The sequence below is a fragment of the Labrus bergylta genome, chromosome 23 (genome assembly GCF_963930695.1).
Source record: "Labrus bergylta chromosome 23, fLabBer1.1, whole genome shotgun sequence".
NCBI lineage: Eukaryota > Metazoa > Chordata > Actinopteri > Labriformes > Labridae > Labrus > Labrus bergylta.
The window spans coordinates 20637306-20653603 of NC_089217.1; the positions used below are offsets into that span (position 1 = coordinate 20637306).

Here is a 16298-nt window from a genome sequence, read left to right on the forward strand (position 1 = left end):
ATAATGGGACTGGTTTCAACCCAGGCACTCAGTAAGCGGTTTAGCAGGTAGGAACTTCAAGGTGCTCAGTCGGTGTTTAACTTCCTTCACAGCGACGATAAGGTCAGACCTCTTTTCAGCTCTGAGGGAAACTTTCCACATCGACTAGCCCTATTGACTGGGGATTCTAGCCTTACTGATAACGCAGATTGTGTGGAATAGAGAGTAAGTATACAATATTGGAACCCAATTTTAGAACGTCTAAATTACCGATAGACTTATAAAGTTATAATGCATTATCACTTTTTGGCCTGTAAATCCATGTTGTTCATGAAGGCCAGTGACATTCAGTTATTACATGACCTTTGTATGTGGACAATAGGGGGTATAATAGGAAATTAGCTTTGATGATGTTTTACATTTAACTAAAACATTTCATGAGTTAAAACTGAATTGTGGTACTTTGGAGAGTGACAATACTGATGGTGTTTATATTTAGTTCAATAAAATAATTTGTCATTTGAAATGCCTTAATGAATATTATAACAATAGGACATGAATATGAGTTATTTGACAACAGCTTGTTTTATGTGTTTCATCTATTTCAGCAGATAAAAATACCTTCCTTATGCAATGATAACATCTTATTTTTATTCATTTATTTGGACATAGCAGTTGTTAAGATGTTTTTTTTAAGAATATGCGTTTGAATGAATAGTGTTATTGTACTGTTCCAATTTTTAAAATGTTTTATTTTTTTAAGGGAATCTGCTTCATTTCCACCCTCCAATGGCCGACAACGTCATTCCAAGCTTTAAGGTACTGAACTGTGTAGTAGCTATTAGGTTTGTAGAATGGACTGAATAAGTGTACCTACCCTCAGTAGCTGCTCCAGCTGCAGCATCTTGATGATTCCTTGGCTTCCTGACACTTAAAAATCCTTCGTCTTTCTCCACATAGAAGATAGCCCAGCGCTGCTTATTGTCCTCATGTTGCAAAGTGCTGCACTGAAGAGCTGCTTGCTTATTGTGGAAACAAAACATGTGAAAAACAAATCTAGAAGATATTCCAGCGTTTCAGTACGTCCACTTGCTGACAAGGCTTTTCATTCATTTAGCCTTTAACTTGCCTTTAACAGAATAAACTGCATGTTGTTGCTATTTTTTCTTTGAAATGACACAACCAGTGTCCATTCCTGCACTTGTGCTCAGCACAATCCACTTTCCCAGCTCACGCTAAGTAGCTGGAGCTTTGCTTGTTTTCTGACCCTGAGTGCCTGACCAGTAGACAGCAGGCTCAGGTACAGATTATGTGTGGACATGTGCAGACACACACACACACACACACACACACACACACACACACACACACACACACACACACACACACACACACACACACACACACACATACTGTACACTGTGGATGGGCATTGGCTTGGGTCTGGGATGTGGCTATGCTTTCCCTTTCATTGTTAATTTAATCCGTACTTGATCTGATCCCTGCCAAAACACTTCCTTGCAGGTGACCATGAATAGGGATTATAAACCATTATGTGGACAGAATGCTCATAAAATAAGAATTTAGATTTTTTTTTATTTAATTGTGAAATGTCAAAAATAAATTTAATCCAAAATGACATGAAAATTCCTATCCATGGCTTTTTATTAAAAAAAAACATGAAAACCAAGCATTAGCAGAGGGAAACCTTTTAACCTATATGTTTAAAGAAATCCTATCATGAATATGAGCACTTGATAAAAGACTTCAAAAGCAACCAAAGACATAAAAGTACTCTAGATTATGCATTACTTTCACATCCTGTTGTCACGCCCCACTCTCCAGCACTGTAATCTGGGATTATGTCACAAGCAGCCTTCTGCACCCTGAAGGAGAGGATGACGAGTCTGTTTAATCCCAGACAATTGGAGCAGATAACTAACTCAATGTCTTACCTTTAAGAGAAGTATGTTTCAAAGAAGGATCGTATTACTATCCTGCAGAACAGCAGGAAAGGACAGCAGTCACTCCTGATAAATATGACACATATTTCCCAAACTGCACACAAATCATTATGGGATAGACTGGGTGCTTTATATTAAATGATTTCAAGGCTATTTGATGCTCATGTATTTGAGGGGAGTGGGGAGTGACAGCTTGGATACACATACAGAAAACTTTAGATCACATTTCCTCTCTAAGGCCTAGTCCCATTTTACCTCTTAGCCCTACCCCTACATCTTGTGTATTCACATTTAGGGGTAGGAGGTCCCGATTCATGTTGCAGGGGAGGGGTATGGTGAAGTGTTAGGTCTACACACACCTTCAGACAGCCTCTCTAGTCTCATTGAAGTTGCAGCGTCATGAATCTGTTGTCTGGTTTTACAGCATTAGAGGTCAACTGTTCACAGGTCAAACATGAGGTTTGCTTGGGACGTTTTTCTTAAACCTGTAATAATTAACATTTTGGTCAATTGGAGGGAGCAAAAACAAGTTCACCCTGACACATCATCCTATCATTCAATTGATTGTATAACATGTTGGCAGTGGTTTCTTATTAACCATGCAGGCTGTCACAGTGCATTTTATGTAGCTCTGTTTTTTGTATCTATAAACCCATGAGAAATATTTTTCTTTATTATCTGATAAATTAAAACAACTGCGTGGATTGGTTCATAAGTTTAACCACTACAAGCTCCTGAGAGACATGTTTGGTTTGCATTTATTTTTATGCTATAAATAGCGTCAATTGGAATGATTTGCTCTTAGGGAAAGACTTGCAGGAGGGCAGTCAAATATTCTCAAGTAAAGTGCATAGCGTCATCACAGAATTTTCTCGGAAGTTTAAGTATAGGAATAAAAAGAACAGTCTTCCCTGGATAAATGCAGATATTTTAAAACTTATGAAAGAGCGAGATCTGGCACTGAAAATGACCATTAAGACCAGATTGTTCCACGACAAATTTCATTTTGCCATGTTAAGAAATAAGGTGATAACAGGGTTGAGGAAGGCTAGGGCTGATTTTTTTATGACAATAATTAATGAGGCGAGGGGAAATTCTAAATTAATATGGAGTCAGTTAAAAAAGCTCCTGGGTCAACAAACCAAAGCAGGAAAACAAATTGAACTTAGCCTGAATGGAAACCTGACTAAGGACCCAGCTGAAGTAGCTGGAGCTCTTAAACGATACTTTGTCGATTCTGTAGCAACTATTGCACAGAGCTTCTCTGCTAAACAGGTTAATCTGTGCTTGGCAAACAAAACAGAGCCAGCTTTACATTTTTAGTAATGTTAATAAATCAAAGATCACAGTAATTATTAGATCCCTCAAGCCATCAAAAGCAAAAGATGATTTTGGGATGGACACAACAATGGTTAAGGATCTTGGTGCAGCATTAGCCCAACCCATCACCAAAATCATTAATCTCTCAGTATCACAGAGTGAATTCCCAAGGGTGTGGAAATCTGCCGTTATTTCACCAATTTACAAATCTGGTGATCCCCATTCACCCTGCAATTATAGGCCCATCAGCATTCTTCTGATTATGTCTAAAGTTGCAGAGAAATGGGCAGCTGAGCAAATTATACATCACCTGAACAACAGCTCTTATCACTTGCATCCAATGCAGTTTGGATTCAGATCCAACCACTCAACAGAGACAGCTAATTGCTTCTTCATTGAAAAAATCAAATCACTGCTAGATAACCGTGGCATTGTTGGTGCTGTCTTTCTGAATCTCAGAAAAGCATTTGACACTGTAAATCACAGGGTTCTTCTATCTAAGTTATCCACCTTTAATTTCTCTGCTGATGCACTTAAATGAGTAGAATCATATCTCTCCAACCGCTCTCAAAGTGTGCTTGATTATCAATCTGACGCCCTCTGCTTGTCCACTGGTGTTCCGCAGGGATCTATACGGGCCCACTTTTATTCTGATGTATGTAAATGACCTGCCCTCTGTGTGTCCTGAGGTTAACATTCAAATGTATGCTGACGATACAGTTTTTTATGTGCATGGTTTAACAAAAGCAGAAGTTGCTTCAAAACTAACAACCGCAATGGTCAAAATTACAGCATGGCTTAATCAGTGCTGTCTCCAACTTAACATGTCTAAAACTGTTGGTATGTTCTTCACTAAAACAAATGATTCAAACATAGATCCAGATATACTTGTGTCAGGAGAAAAACTACACATTGTAAAGTAATTCAAATACCTTGGCATTATATTTGACTCCAACCTGAACTTTAAAGCACATGTAAAAAAAATCTGTAAACAAATTAAATTTAACCTTGCCAACTTCAGATTTATCAGAAACTCCATGTCCACTGAAGCAGCCAAGATGTACATGCATTCAATGATTTTCTCATATATGACCTACTGTTTGACTAGCTGGTCTCAGGCAAGTCACACCACATTAAAACCACTACAGTCTTTGTATAAACAGACAGTAAAAGTTTTAGACAAAAAAAAACAAACAATTCCACCACTGTTCAATCCTCAAAAAATACCACCTCCTGAGCTGGGAGAACATGATTAAACAAAAAAATGCATGCCTCCTTTATAAAATCACCACATGGTTTGGCCCCTCCCCTACTCAGAGAGTTTGTAAGCATACGAACAAACACATATCACTTCACGAGGGGTGTCTCAAGAGGTGACTGCGTTATTCCTCTAAGGAAGTGTGCTTTTAGTCAGTCTGCCTTTTCTGTTACAGCCTCACGTGAATGGAACAACATCTCAACAGTTATCAGAGATAGCAACACATATCGTTCATTTAGTTCATATCTGAAACACTGGCTATTTGATAGCCACATCTGCCAGCACTAAACCTGTTCCGCTCGCTGCTGCCATCTTGTGTCTGGTTGTTGGTGAATGTGTCCTGTTTTTTAAATGAATGTGGCCTGTGTGTTAATTGTCTGTTGAGGTGAGCTTCAGGTATAGCTCACTCAATGTTTTATATGTGGCCTTGTGTAATTTGTACGTGTTTTTTGTATATAGTGTTACATGTTGTCTTGTTGTGTGCACGTTACATTTACTTTAGTAGGTTATTGGATACATGCTTTTACTAATACTTGTTTTTGTAGCTTTTAGCAATGTTTGAATTTGTTTTGTTTTTTTAGGGAGCCTCTTATAAAATCTGGCCAGGGACAACAGATGAAAATTTGCCTTTTCGCTAACTCTGGCATATTTACTGAAATGTTTATTAATATGCAATGTCCCTGTAAAATAAAAATAAATAAATAAATAAAAAATTTGTGTCCCCTGTGGACAAAGACAGCTCTTTTTTTTACAAGAAATCCCATCCTGATGTATTTTAACAGTCATAACTATCACCCATCGAGAATCTTGCCTTGGAAAACATAAAGAAGTTCCTGCAGCATGCTTTCTATCCCTTTGTCAGACAGCAACCCCAGACAGCTGTTTCAGGCATTAGAAGTGACATTATAAAAAATTCACACAGGATCTTTAAATTAGTCAACAAAGAGGTGCAATTGTTAGAACTCTCAACATCAGCAAGAAGGCCTGAGGGTTTAACTACGGTAGCTTCTTCTTTCTTTCAATTGTTTTTTTTAAACAGGCAGCAGATCTGGTTATCCAGCTGTCTTCCACTCCGAAGACCAAACCTGAAGTCTCCACCTTTGGGTCCGTCTTCACTGACCACATGCTGACCATCGAGTGGAGTGGGACTGAGGGCTGGCAGGCTCCACTTATTAAGCCCTTTGGGAACATGTCCCTCCATCCAGCCTGCTCATCACTACACTATGGTGTTCAGGTACACCGACCAGAGATAAGTCAACCTTTAAATGGACTTTTATGCGGCTCTTTAGCATAATAAGATACCAAGATAATCTATTTTTTTTTCTTAAACAACCTTGCCTACTTGTATAAGAATAAACATTGAATTCATGAGAACAGCTTTTAATGTGACTGCATGCTCCATCAGAACTTGCAACGATTGAGGTATTATGTAGCCAATCAGTTAGTCAGTTTATATAATTTACAGCATATAGCAGAAAATCACAATAAAAGTCATTGCATGATACTTTACATATAGAGCAGGTCTGGATCATACCCTTTGTTATATTATTCAATGAGACTCAACATTACTGCACCATGTAAGAACTGGGCAACAGACGCAGGGAAAACCCGTCTTTGAACAGGCCGAAACCTCCTCCAGTACAACCAGACTATTTGGTGGACAGCAATCTGCTACCCCTGATAAAATCATTCAATCAATAAAATATGATAATAATACCAGAAGTATGGCTAGACAGAGAGACAATGACTGAATGCATATGTATTTGTTGTTTCTGTCCCAACTCACCACTCTTGTTTAAACACTTGTTCAGTTCATTATTTAGCATTGTGATTTTCTCTATTCATCATATCATCTTTCTTTAAATCCTCATATGTTCTTTTTCATTCCTTCTTGTTTCCTAATTTTCTCACCAGCTGTTTGAAGGCTTGAAGGCCTATCGTGGGGATGACAACTATCTGCGCCTCTTCAGACCGATGCTTAACATGAATCGCATGTCCAAGTCTGCTAAGAGAGCTTGTCTCCCTGTAAGACTTTGAGAATTTGAGGAAGGAATGACTGGTTGAATGGATGGACTGAGGAAAGGAAAGCTGACAATGATGAACAAATTACTGTTTTTAAATCATAATAAATTCAACCCAATGTTTCCACTTTTGATATTTCATCTTTTGACAGCCATCCCACTTTCTCTACTTTTTATATCCCACTTTCCTTCTCCAGACTTTTGATCAGTCAGAGTTCCTGGAGTGTATCAGGCGTCTGGTAGAGATTGATCAGGACTGGGTTCCTTACTCAGACTCAGCAGGACTGTACATAAGACCAACATTTATTAGCACTGAGGTAAGGCCGACTGTCAAATACTGCAATCATTTTCTAAGCTTTTTTTTTTTGGAATAAAATGTCACTGCATGTATTAATGTGTCTATGGTAGCCCTCTCTGGGTGTGAAGAAGCCCAGCCACGCCTTGCTGTATGTGATCTTGTGTCAAGCGGGGGCTTATTTCCATAACGAGGCAGAAGCTCTGTCCTTGTGGGCCGACCCAAAGTACACACGGGCTTGGAAAGGAGGAACTGGAGACTGCAAGATGGGAGGGTGGGTATGCATACTGTATGCATGTTATGTGATGCATGCAACAACAAGGGGTACATACCTACGTAGTATCTCAGGGCTGTTGGGAAAAAAAAGTATTCATGATAGTTAAGTTTGTGTCTTATTTTCTGCAGGAATTACGGATGTTCTTTGCTGGCCCAGTATGAAGCAGTGGATTATGGGTGTCAGCAGGTGCTGTGGCTCTATGGAGAGGACCACCAGATCACTGAAGCAGGGACCATGAACATCTTCCTTCACTGGATCAATGAGGATGGAGGTTAATCACAGAACTAGAATGTAGAAAGTAGAGTGGAAGATTTACAATTAAACCTTTTACAATCCTGCCCTCTTCTGGTGAAACAATGTCTCTACAACATCCAAACAAATATTCAGTCAATTCCTCTTCTAAATTCTTGTATTTTTTTTGTCTTTGTCTAATTACTTACTCTTTTTTTCAGAGGAGGAACTTGCTACCCCACCGTTGGACGGCATCATACTTCCAGGTGTTACCCGGCAGAGCATCCTGGAACTAACCAGGAAATGGGTGAGAAAGACACAATGATACAACATGCATTGATCATTCTTCCAAATTAGGCATCATATTTCCTCTGGTCCTTTCCTCTGTCCTCGTTGTCTAGGGTGAGTTTAAGGTGACAGAACGCTACCTGACCATGAGCCAGCTGTGCTCCGCACTGGAGCAGCAGCGCGTCAGAGAGATGTTTGGCTCTGGAACGGCGTGCATGATCTGCCCCATAGGACACATTGTGTATCAGGGGACGGTGAGTAAGGGTAGCACACATCCACACACACATTATCTATCTGCTCAATAATTAGAACCAAAAACCATAATATTAAATTACATAACAATTTTAACCAGAAAGTATGTTTGTCTCAGAATAAATATGTCACATACATCTTATAATGTAGTTAAGCTTTGTATTGTGTAGAAAACAAATAATGGTATAGTCTTATTATATTACAATGTGCTTTTTTTACTTTCTATTATTTCCCATGTAAAACACTTTAAATTGGCTGTATCATTTTCCTCTACTTGTTCTTTCCTAAAAACTCAATCACTTTCTTCTTAAGAATAAGAACATAAGACCAAATGAAATTTGAAATTCTGATCAATCTGACTGGTTCAACATCCCAGAAGAATGTGATCCCAATACTTCTCACATTTCAAGACTTAAATCTTAAGACCTTAGCTTTATGTCGTCATTTACCCTCTCATCTGCTGCATGCTAACTCCGAGCTGGAAGTTAAAGTTGGCTGTCTTTATTTGATTAAAAATAAATGACAAAGAAGTTAAATGTGAACAGTGTTCAAACTTTCAGTTCTTTGATGAATGAGGCACATGGTCTCTCGTGAAAACGCGAAGAGTTTACATCTTTAGAAATCTGTTTTAACCCTGTGGCTGCTTGTTTTAATGTCGTTATGTGTTGACTTAACATTCTCTATGTTTCTGTAATTTCATTGTACAAAGTGTACACACTGAGCTGATTGAATTATTGTTTTATGTGTTTTTAGGACTTGCATATCCCTTGTCAGGATAAAAACCCACAGCTGACTGTAAGGATAGCGAAAGAACTCACAGATATACAGGTAGGTGGAGGCAAAGACACACACACACACACACGCATGCACACACACACACACACACACACACACACACACACGCACACACACACAGACACACACACACACACACACACACACACACACACACACACACACACACACACAACACAAAAACTATTTGTGCTCATATCCAGACACACCAGCTCTCCACAGATGTTTCTCCTGGTTGAGTAACAGCAGGTTGAACATCTGTGTTTTTTATTCTCTTCATTTAAAAAACACAAGTCATTTAATAATGTGATTGTAGGTGAAACACGCCTACAAAAACACTGAAGTGGAATTGGAAGTAGCTGTGGTTATAATAATAATAATAATATTAATAATAATAAGTTATAATGCCCTGAACATTTATACTTATTCTTATTGCTAACACATTTATTAACCAACACTTAGGATACAACCCAAAAAACTGTTTACTGAATGAACAGATAAAAGGCAAATTTACTTAAATTTATTGTATTTCTATAATTACATAACAGGGCTTTAATCCAGCGGTTATTATCTATCTCAATTAGATCAAAGCATTGGGTTTTTGTATTATGAACAAACACCCATTGGTCCTTATTTATCGTACACTCAGTGAATGCATTATCCTTCCTGTAAGTAGAAAATAAGTGAAATGTCTCATTAGGTAATGAGTAATGGCTTGGTAATGTTGTGCATGGCCTACAAACACACCACCTCTACAGTCTACGCAGCGCTGCAGATTTAAACAGATTCATGTTTTTGCTGAAGGCTCGATTAGAGTTAAAGTGCATGTTATGTATCGCTGACTTTTTGTTTATTGTGCTGTGTAATGAGCCTATTATTTCTAGGGGTATGAGCTGGGAAAAGCCATAATATGTCTGAGATCAGACTAAGAAAGTCTTCTTCAAACCTTTAGCTCATACCACTAAACTTACTTTTAGTTTTTTCTTTTTTAACAAATAACTCAAAAGTAATTTCATTCAGCATTTCATTAAACATTTTTAAACTTTGCTGCTACTTTCATTTACACACATGATGTAATTATCGATTTTTTTAAATTATTGTTATTGATTTGAAGTCAGTTGAGTATTTACAGTTTTTTCCAATTGCTAACACACTAAAATGACATGCATAGCACAATTATTTAAACTGACACACAGAGAGCAAAACCTCTTCTCAAGTCTCCAAAAGTCTAAACACATTTTCTGCTTTACACACATTTTGCAATTCAAAATGGCACTTTTTAAATGCACTGAACACGGTTCTCTGCATAAGACACAACAATCTGACATAAAGTCACATGTTTGCCATTTCAAAACACTGCCATTCAAAATGACACTACATGAACTAATTGGCCAATATATGTGCCACCTGGCCAAACATCTCAATGGTTAATGATGTTCAATCAGGAAGTAAACACTATGAAAAGACCACAAGTGAGCACCTTTTTTAAAAAAACAAAAAGGGAAGAGATTGCAGAGAGATGAAGAGGGAGGGTAAGAATGAGAGGGGGAGGAAGAGTGAGAGGTAGGGGTAGAGCTAGTAGAGGAGTTCATGGCCAAAGAAGAAAATAACTTTCAAATGAAATCAGAGCAACCTTCGTTGATCATGTCATCAACCATGGGCTGACAATGTGTGAGGCTGGACAGAGAGTGCAGCCCAACTTGAGCCGTTTTACTGTACTGGTATATGTAGCACTGACTTGTTTGGTGAAAAATAAAAAAATCAGCATGTGTGTGCATCTGCTAATATTTCTGTGCATGTGAACAATCTGAATAATTTTCTACAATTAGAATTATTTTAGCATTATGGCAAAGCATACTAAAGATGAGAGTGCTTTTCATTATGCCCAACAGTGTGTAGTTAGTTAGACAAAAATCTGGTAATATGAATGAAGTGTGTGCCATTTGATTCAAAAGTTTGATTTTGATAATGCTATATATAGTTTTGGTTGCAGTGCTTCATTTTGCAGGATATATGAGGTATTTTGAAGTTTGGGTGTGTGGTTTTGTGAATTGTGTTAAGTATTTTGATAAAACCAGCCTAGTTTGCAAAATTGTGTTTTAGCAATTGGAAAAAACTGTAAATAGTATACTACTTTATAGTGACAGATATCATACCTTATTCCACCTTCAAAATGTAAAGGTAGTACTTTGAATGTTATTTATTACGATTATTTGGAAACTGAAATGCCTTTTCAAATGAAGATTTTACCCAAAAAGCATTCAAATAATTTTAAAGAAAAGTCATTATATTGTAAACAAGATGGTATCTGATATGGGCTTTACTGTTAGAGGTCCATCACATCCAAAGGAATGCACCCATGCATAAGCATTAAGAACCACCCCCCCCCCCCCCCCCCCACCACCAAAGAAAAGGAGAAAACTGTTCTTGTGCTTTTTATGCTGCATAACATTTTATTCTCAATCTCAAGTCACTTTCAAGACATTTAATACATTTGCAATACTGTGTTAAGCCTAAAGTCAGCACAAGAAGCCATTCTCATATTTGCATATGAAAGTCTCAATTCAGGTGGAAGTGGTCCAAAACTGAATGCCACAGAGCAGACAGGCAACCCTATAGAGATCAAATCAGATTTAATGATGGGTGGTAATGAAATTCATTTGAAAATCATGATCCAGTTAGAGTTCAATAGATTATAAAGTGGGTTATGATTAGAGATTGACATGTTGCTACCACAGAGACCTGAAAAGTGTCTTGTACAGCGGGCAGACAAGGTTCAAATCTGACCTGTGGCTCATTTCCTGCATTTCGTTTCCTACTCTTTCCATCCCTGATTTCCAACTCTATCCACTGTAAAATCTATCCAATAAGGACATAAAAAGCCCCAAAATACATCAAAATGAAACAATTCTTGCTACGACTGGATGGTTTATATCATATAGTATTATAATTTATTCCAAGTAATTTGATTGGACAAAAGGTAGTTCATGCGTTCTTATGTAAAGCACAGGGGCTTTTCACTGTGGATGATAAATTAAAACATACAAATGTACAAACAATTTAAGTAAAGCTGTTTTGTGGTATTGAAAAAGTTGGAGAGCACATGTTATGGCCGCTCCACAACTTGTCTGTTAACAGCAAAGTTGTGGAGCTCGTTGAGTTAGTTGAGACAAAAATAATAGATGTTTTCTTTGACTGCTATTTTCTGCTTGTAAAGCGGTTGCCTAATGCCCCTTTGGTGATTTTAAGATGGATTTTAAATCGCACAAACACACAAGAACTAGATGGAAGTACAAGAAACGTGTAGGTAATCAAAGGCTGCCCTCATTTTATCATTTTGATAACTAAAGGGATGCTAAAGTACAACCATTTACTCCAGCTTTTTGAACAGTAATGCAACTCATTAGTTGACAAGCCTTATTTAATAAGTGTTCTAAAATCTGTACTCTGAGTTGAGCTACTAGTTTCACAAATGAAGCAGAAGACTGTAGGAACAGTGTGTCCTTGATTATCTGTCTCGATGACAATCAAATTATTATGAGTCATACTGTGTTTGAACATACTCTGAACATTGTGATTAGTGATGTGTCTTATCTTTGTGGTGACCTCTTTTTTTTTGCTCTGTCTTTCTCTCCCTCTGTTAACTTTCCATGCTGCCTCTGTGTTGGTTGTTTTGCCTCTCTGGTCAGTCTGGGGCAGGTGATTAGCATATCTGCAGTTCAATCACTGAGGCCTTGTGTGCATACATGATGTGTGTGGTGGACTGATAAGCCAAATCGTACTAACAGATAACATCTTCCTGCGTTGACAAAGCATCAGAGAGATACAGTTTCCCGACTTAATGCTGGAGTGTGGAGAGTCGGAGATAGGGGCAAGACAAACTCATGAATTCTCTCATTAAGCTCGCTGTAATTGCACAAACCCAATTATTGCCTCAGCCTTTTGTGATCTTCAAAGCCAAGATGCTGCAAATGAAGCCTCGAACAAGTGGGTGAGGAGGAGGAGGAAGAAGATTCGAGGGGGGATGCGTCGGCAGTGAAGCTTAATGAACAATAAAATCGACAAAACGCTGGAAAACGCTGCGCTTCTTCCGCAGCGCTGTTAAATCTGTTGACATTTCATTTGGAGGGAAAGCAGTACAGTGTTATCCCCCCACACACACACTCCTCTCCCCAACCCCTCTTGAAGACAACATTGTGCAACAAACAAACGAGTGGTCTGAGGCAGCAGATGAAAGATGGGTTTACTAAGTCGCCCTGCTGTTCCTCTTTCAAGTTAATTAGAAATCACATTCTTTTGTTTCCCCTTCGCAGGCGTTTATTTACTTTCTCACTTCGACCATTAGAACAAATTTGCAACATGAGACACAAATAATTGGATTTGTCTCTGCGGCTGTCACGGATTGGGGAACATTTTGTTTTGATTTTTATTATAGTTCCTTTTCTCTGTTGCGTTGTGTTCTGTCGGCGGCTGAGTTTGCAGATTTGCTTACGGATATTTGATTTCATTTCTTGATTTGTGTTTTGCTCGCAATTAAGCAGCGCTGAGGAAGTTTAGCACTAAGTGATATGAGATTTTCCTGAACTTTTATTGCAAATGGAGAAACCAGAGACTCTCTTGTAACCTTTCTATGACCTTTCTTACAGTATGGACGCACGCCCAGTGACTGGACTTTCCTGGTGTAGCAGTGGGACACACGTGGAAAACAACAAGAGGCTGTACAAGACAAACTATTAGGCAACAAGCAAAGACATCATGTACATATATAAATAAGAAAATAATGAATGTGCAATATTTGCAGCCTAACTGCAATATGCTAGAAAACTACTCTGGCATTAGTGTCACACCACACAACTGTCCAAAACAATTAACAAAAGTGGGCTAATACTGTATAATGCAATACTTCACAATAACTTACAGAAACACAGCCACCAGGGCTTATTCTGCTGCCTCTTATCTCTTCAACCAACATGCAGGATACAGCTGTGGCTTCAACAGACATTTAACTCCAACACATGTAAAAGTTACAGAGGTTTGTAACACTTGTGTAAGAGTTACAGAACAGCTACAGTCAAGTTTGTTTTATCAAAGTTTTACTGTTTAGAAAGATAGTACAAAGAGAGCTTATTGTTTCTGATTTATGGATAAGATAAGATAACGCTTCATTGTCTGCTTGCACAGAATGTTGATTTACATTAAAAATCATGGTGGCGAATCACAGTGCATGAGTCGTTACATCAGTAATGTGAGGACATCGTCTATGAAAGTGTTCGAAGTCCATGTGCAGCCCAGGTCAGAGAATGAGTGGAAATAAGTGGGATGGGTTGCAGCATGCCTCCACTCTGTTCAGCAGTGATATAGAGTGAGGGATGAAAGAGTGTTGCAGTTTGGAACCCTACAACACTTCTTAGAGGGTAGAAGCTGATACTCTTCATGCAGGACATGAGAAGGGTTTAGGTTATACTTTTGAATCATACTCTGCAGTTCCACCAAACAGCTTCTTGCCAATGAGTTTTTTTTAGGTTTGACTGTAAATATTAATGGATGAAGCCTGAGTGACGTCACCCCTCTGTTCCTACAGGGGGCTCTGGAGGCTCATCAGCAGCAGCCGCCATGTTGGAAATGCTGTCTCAGCTTAACTTTCAGTCTACCTAACGACAGGCTGAGAGCTGGAGCTGAGGCAGCTTTTAAGCTCTATGACAAACCATTACCACGCCCACCTGTCAATCTTGTCAGCTACACGCCTAACTATGGATAACACCTACTGTTCAGAATATCAAAACAGAGCTTTTAAAAAATAATTCACCCCTCGTACAATGTGTGCCAGTGATGACAATAAACATGTTGTAAACATGTTATTTACTGCTGTAAAAACAGGCTTTTTTTTGGCTGTGGCTGTATGTGACACCCGGTGTTCCTGCAGCCAGCCTCTAGTGGACACTCAGTGAACTGCAGGATTTTGCTCTTCCGCATTGGCTTCATTTTTCATGACTGGAAGCTGCTGCTGCTGCTGCTTGGGTTTGACAGGAAAAATTCAAGAGATTTAAAATCTGTTGACAAGGTATGGCAACCATTAAGTTAAACATGAATGACATACAGATGATTTTAATTATTTGATGGAACTGTCCCAAAGAAAAACTTGTCTTACCCTTAATATTGTCTGAATAAACTTCAGGGCACAAGATGTGTTCAGCTAAGGATTGCATATTTTCACTTATTTAGACATATAAATATTGTAAATGTTAAATTCTAATCTTCTGACTACTCAAACAATGTAAAGGGTCATTTTGATTGTTATACAATGGTTTATGTCCTGATGTTTTAACACTATCCAGCAATATGACTCAAGAGGGAGTGATGTACTGATTGTCCACATTGCTGCATTTCAGACATAGGCATGAGACATCAGGCTGAGTGCCAAAGAAAATCTCAGTCTGCAACATCCCAGCCTCGAGTGTGATATTGTTTTTTGACAACATTTCTCCAAGCAGCATCAAGTAGCTAATTGATGGAAACCCTGGCTGAGGCAGACTGATGCACGTCCTGAAAAGTCTTAGTAAGAGCTCTCATGAAATGTCTCTTGTCCAATAAGATTGCTTGGTCTGAATTAACTGTTGTTTGATGTTAAATATTGTCAATAAAATAATCATTTTGACCAAACATAGGGCTTGACCAGGGGAACTCAGGAACTACACCTGCCCTTTTATACTCACTAAATGTTGTGAGATAAAAAAGTGCAAAAATAGTATCTACAATGAGTAAAGTATTGTTCAAAGGTTAAGGCTCAAGTGAAGCCAGAGACTCCAGAAACACTTAGACAGTCTTAAATGATTCTAAGGATTGCAGCTATTTTCCTGACATCCATCCTACACACACGCACACACACACACACACACACACACACACACACACACACACACACACACACACACACACACACACACACACACACACACACACACACACACACACACACACACACACACACACACACACACACACACACACACACACACACACACACACTTATAGAGACCTGGAATAGAACCAAAGCCATCAACATAATGGAGTCATAACAGAAAGCCATCAAACCGGAGAGCCTTTGGCTTTTTGGCTTTTGGCTTTTTGGCACACATGCATGCACACACACACATACACAAACATTCGCAGAGAACATATCTCTGGATACACTGTAGTTTAAATTGAAAACTCTGGAGGTATGTCCACTTCTAAATTCAGGCCTCATTAACTAGGATCTTATCTGCATATCGTCTTATCGGCCTGCCATAGTCTTCATCTTTGCTTGGATCAGATGCACATACATGTGTGTGTTTGTGTACGGTTGTGTGTGTGTGCGTGTGTGTGTTGGTGTGTGTGTGTGTGTGTGTAAAAGGGGGTGCCTAGTGGCATGCTGGATGATTTTTGGCTCGTTGCAAAGACAGCTCATTTTGGCAGCCGCTTGCTCCTTGTGTGTAGTGCCACAGCTGGTCTAGAGCCCAGCTAGAGTACTTACACACACAAACACACATGCACACGTTTTAAAATGCCAAATACCATCTAGCCTGCTTAATCTAGGCCACTGGTAAAATTACCAAAGCATGTATCCCCATATTTTATA

The 16298-nt window shown here is 38.7% G+C and overlaps 1 protein-coding gene across 1 annotated transcript; it reads left to right on the forward strand.

Moving 5' to 3' along the window:
- Positions 1 to 65: 65 nt before the first annotated feature.
- Positions 66 to 15693, forward strand: bcat1 (branched chain amino-acid transaminase 1, cytosolic). Its single transcript, XM_029278228.2, has 11 exons — positions 66 to 204; positions 743 to 798; positions 5561 to 5755; positions 6436 to 6546; positions 6740 to 6859; positions 6951 to 7111; positions 7243 to 7385; positions 7567 to 7652; positions 7747 to 7887; positions 8639 to 8713; positions 13327 to 15693. Exons 2-11 carry the CDS (start codon positions 769 to 771, stop codon positions 13363 to 13365), a joined length of 1101 nt encoding a protein of 366 aa, XP_029134061.1. The 5' UTR covers positions 66 to 204; positions 743 to 768; the 3' UTR covers positions 13366 to 15693.
- Positions 15694 to 16298: the final 605 nt, after the last annotated feature.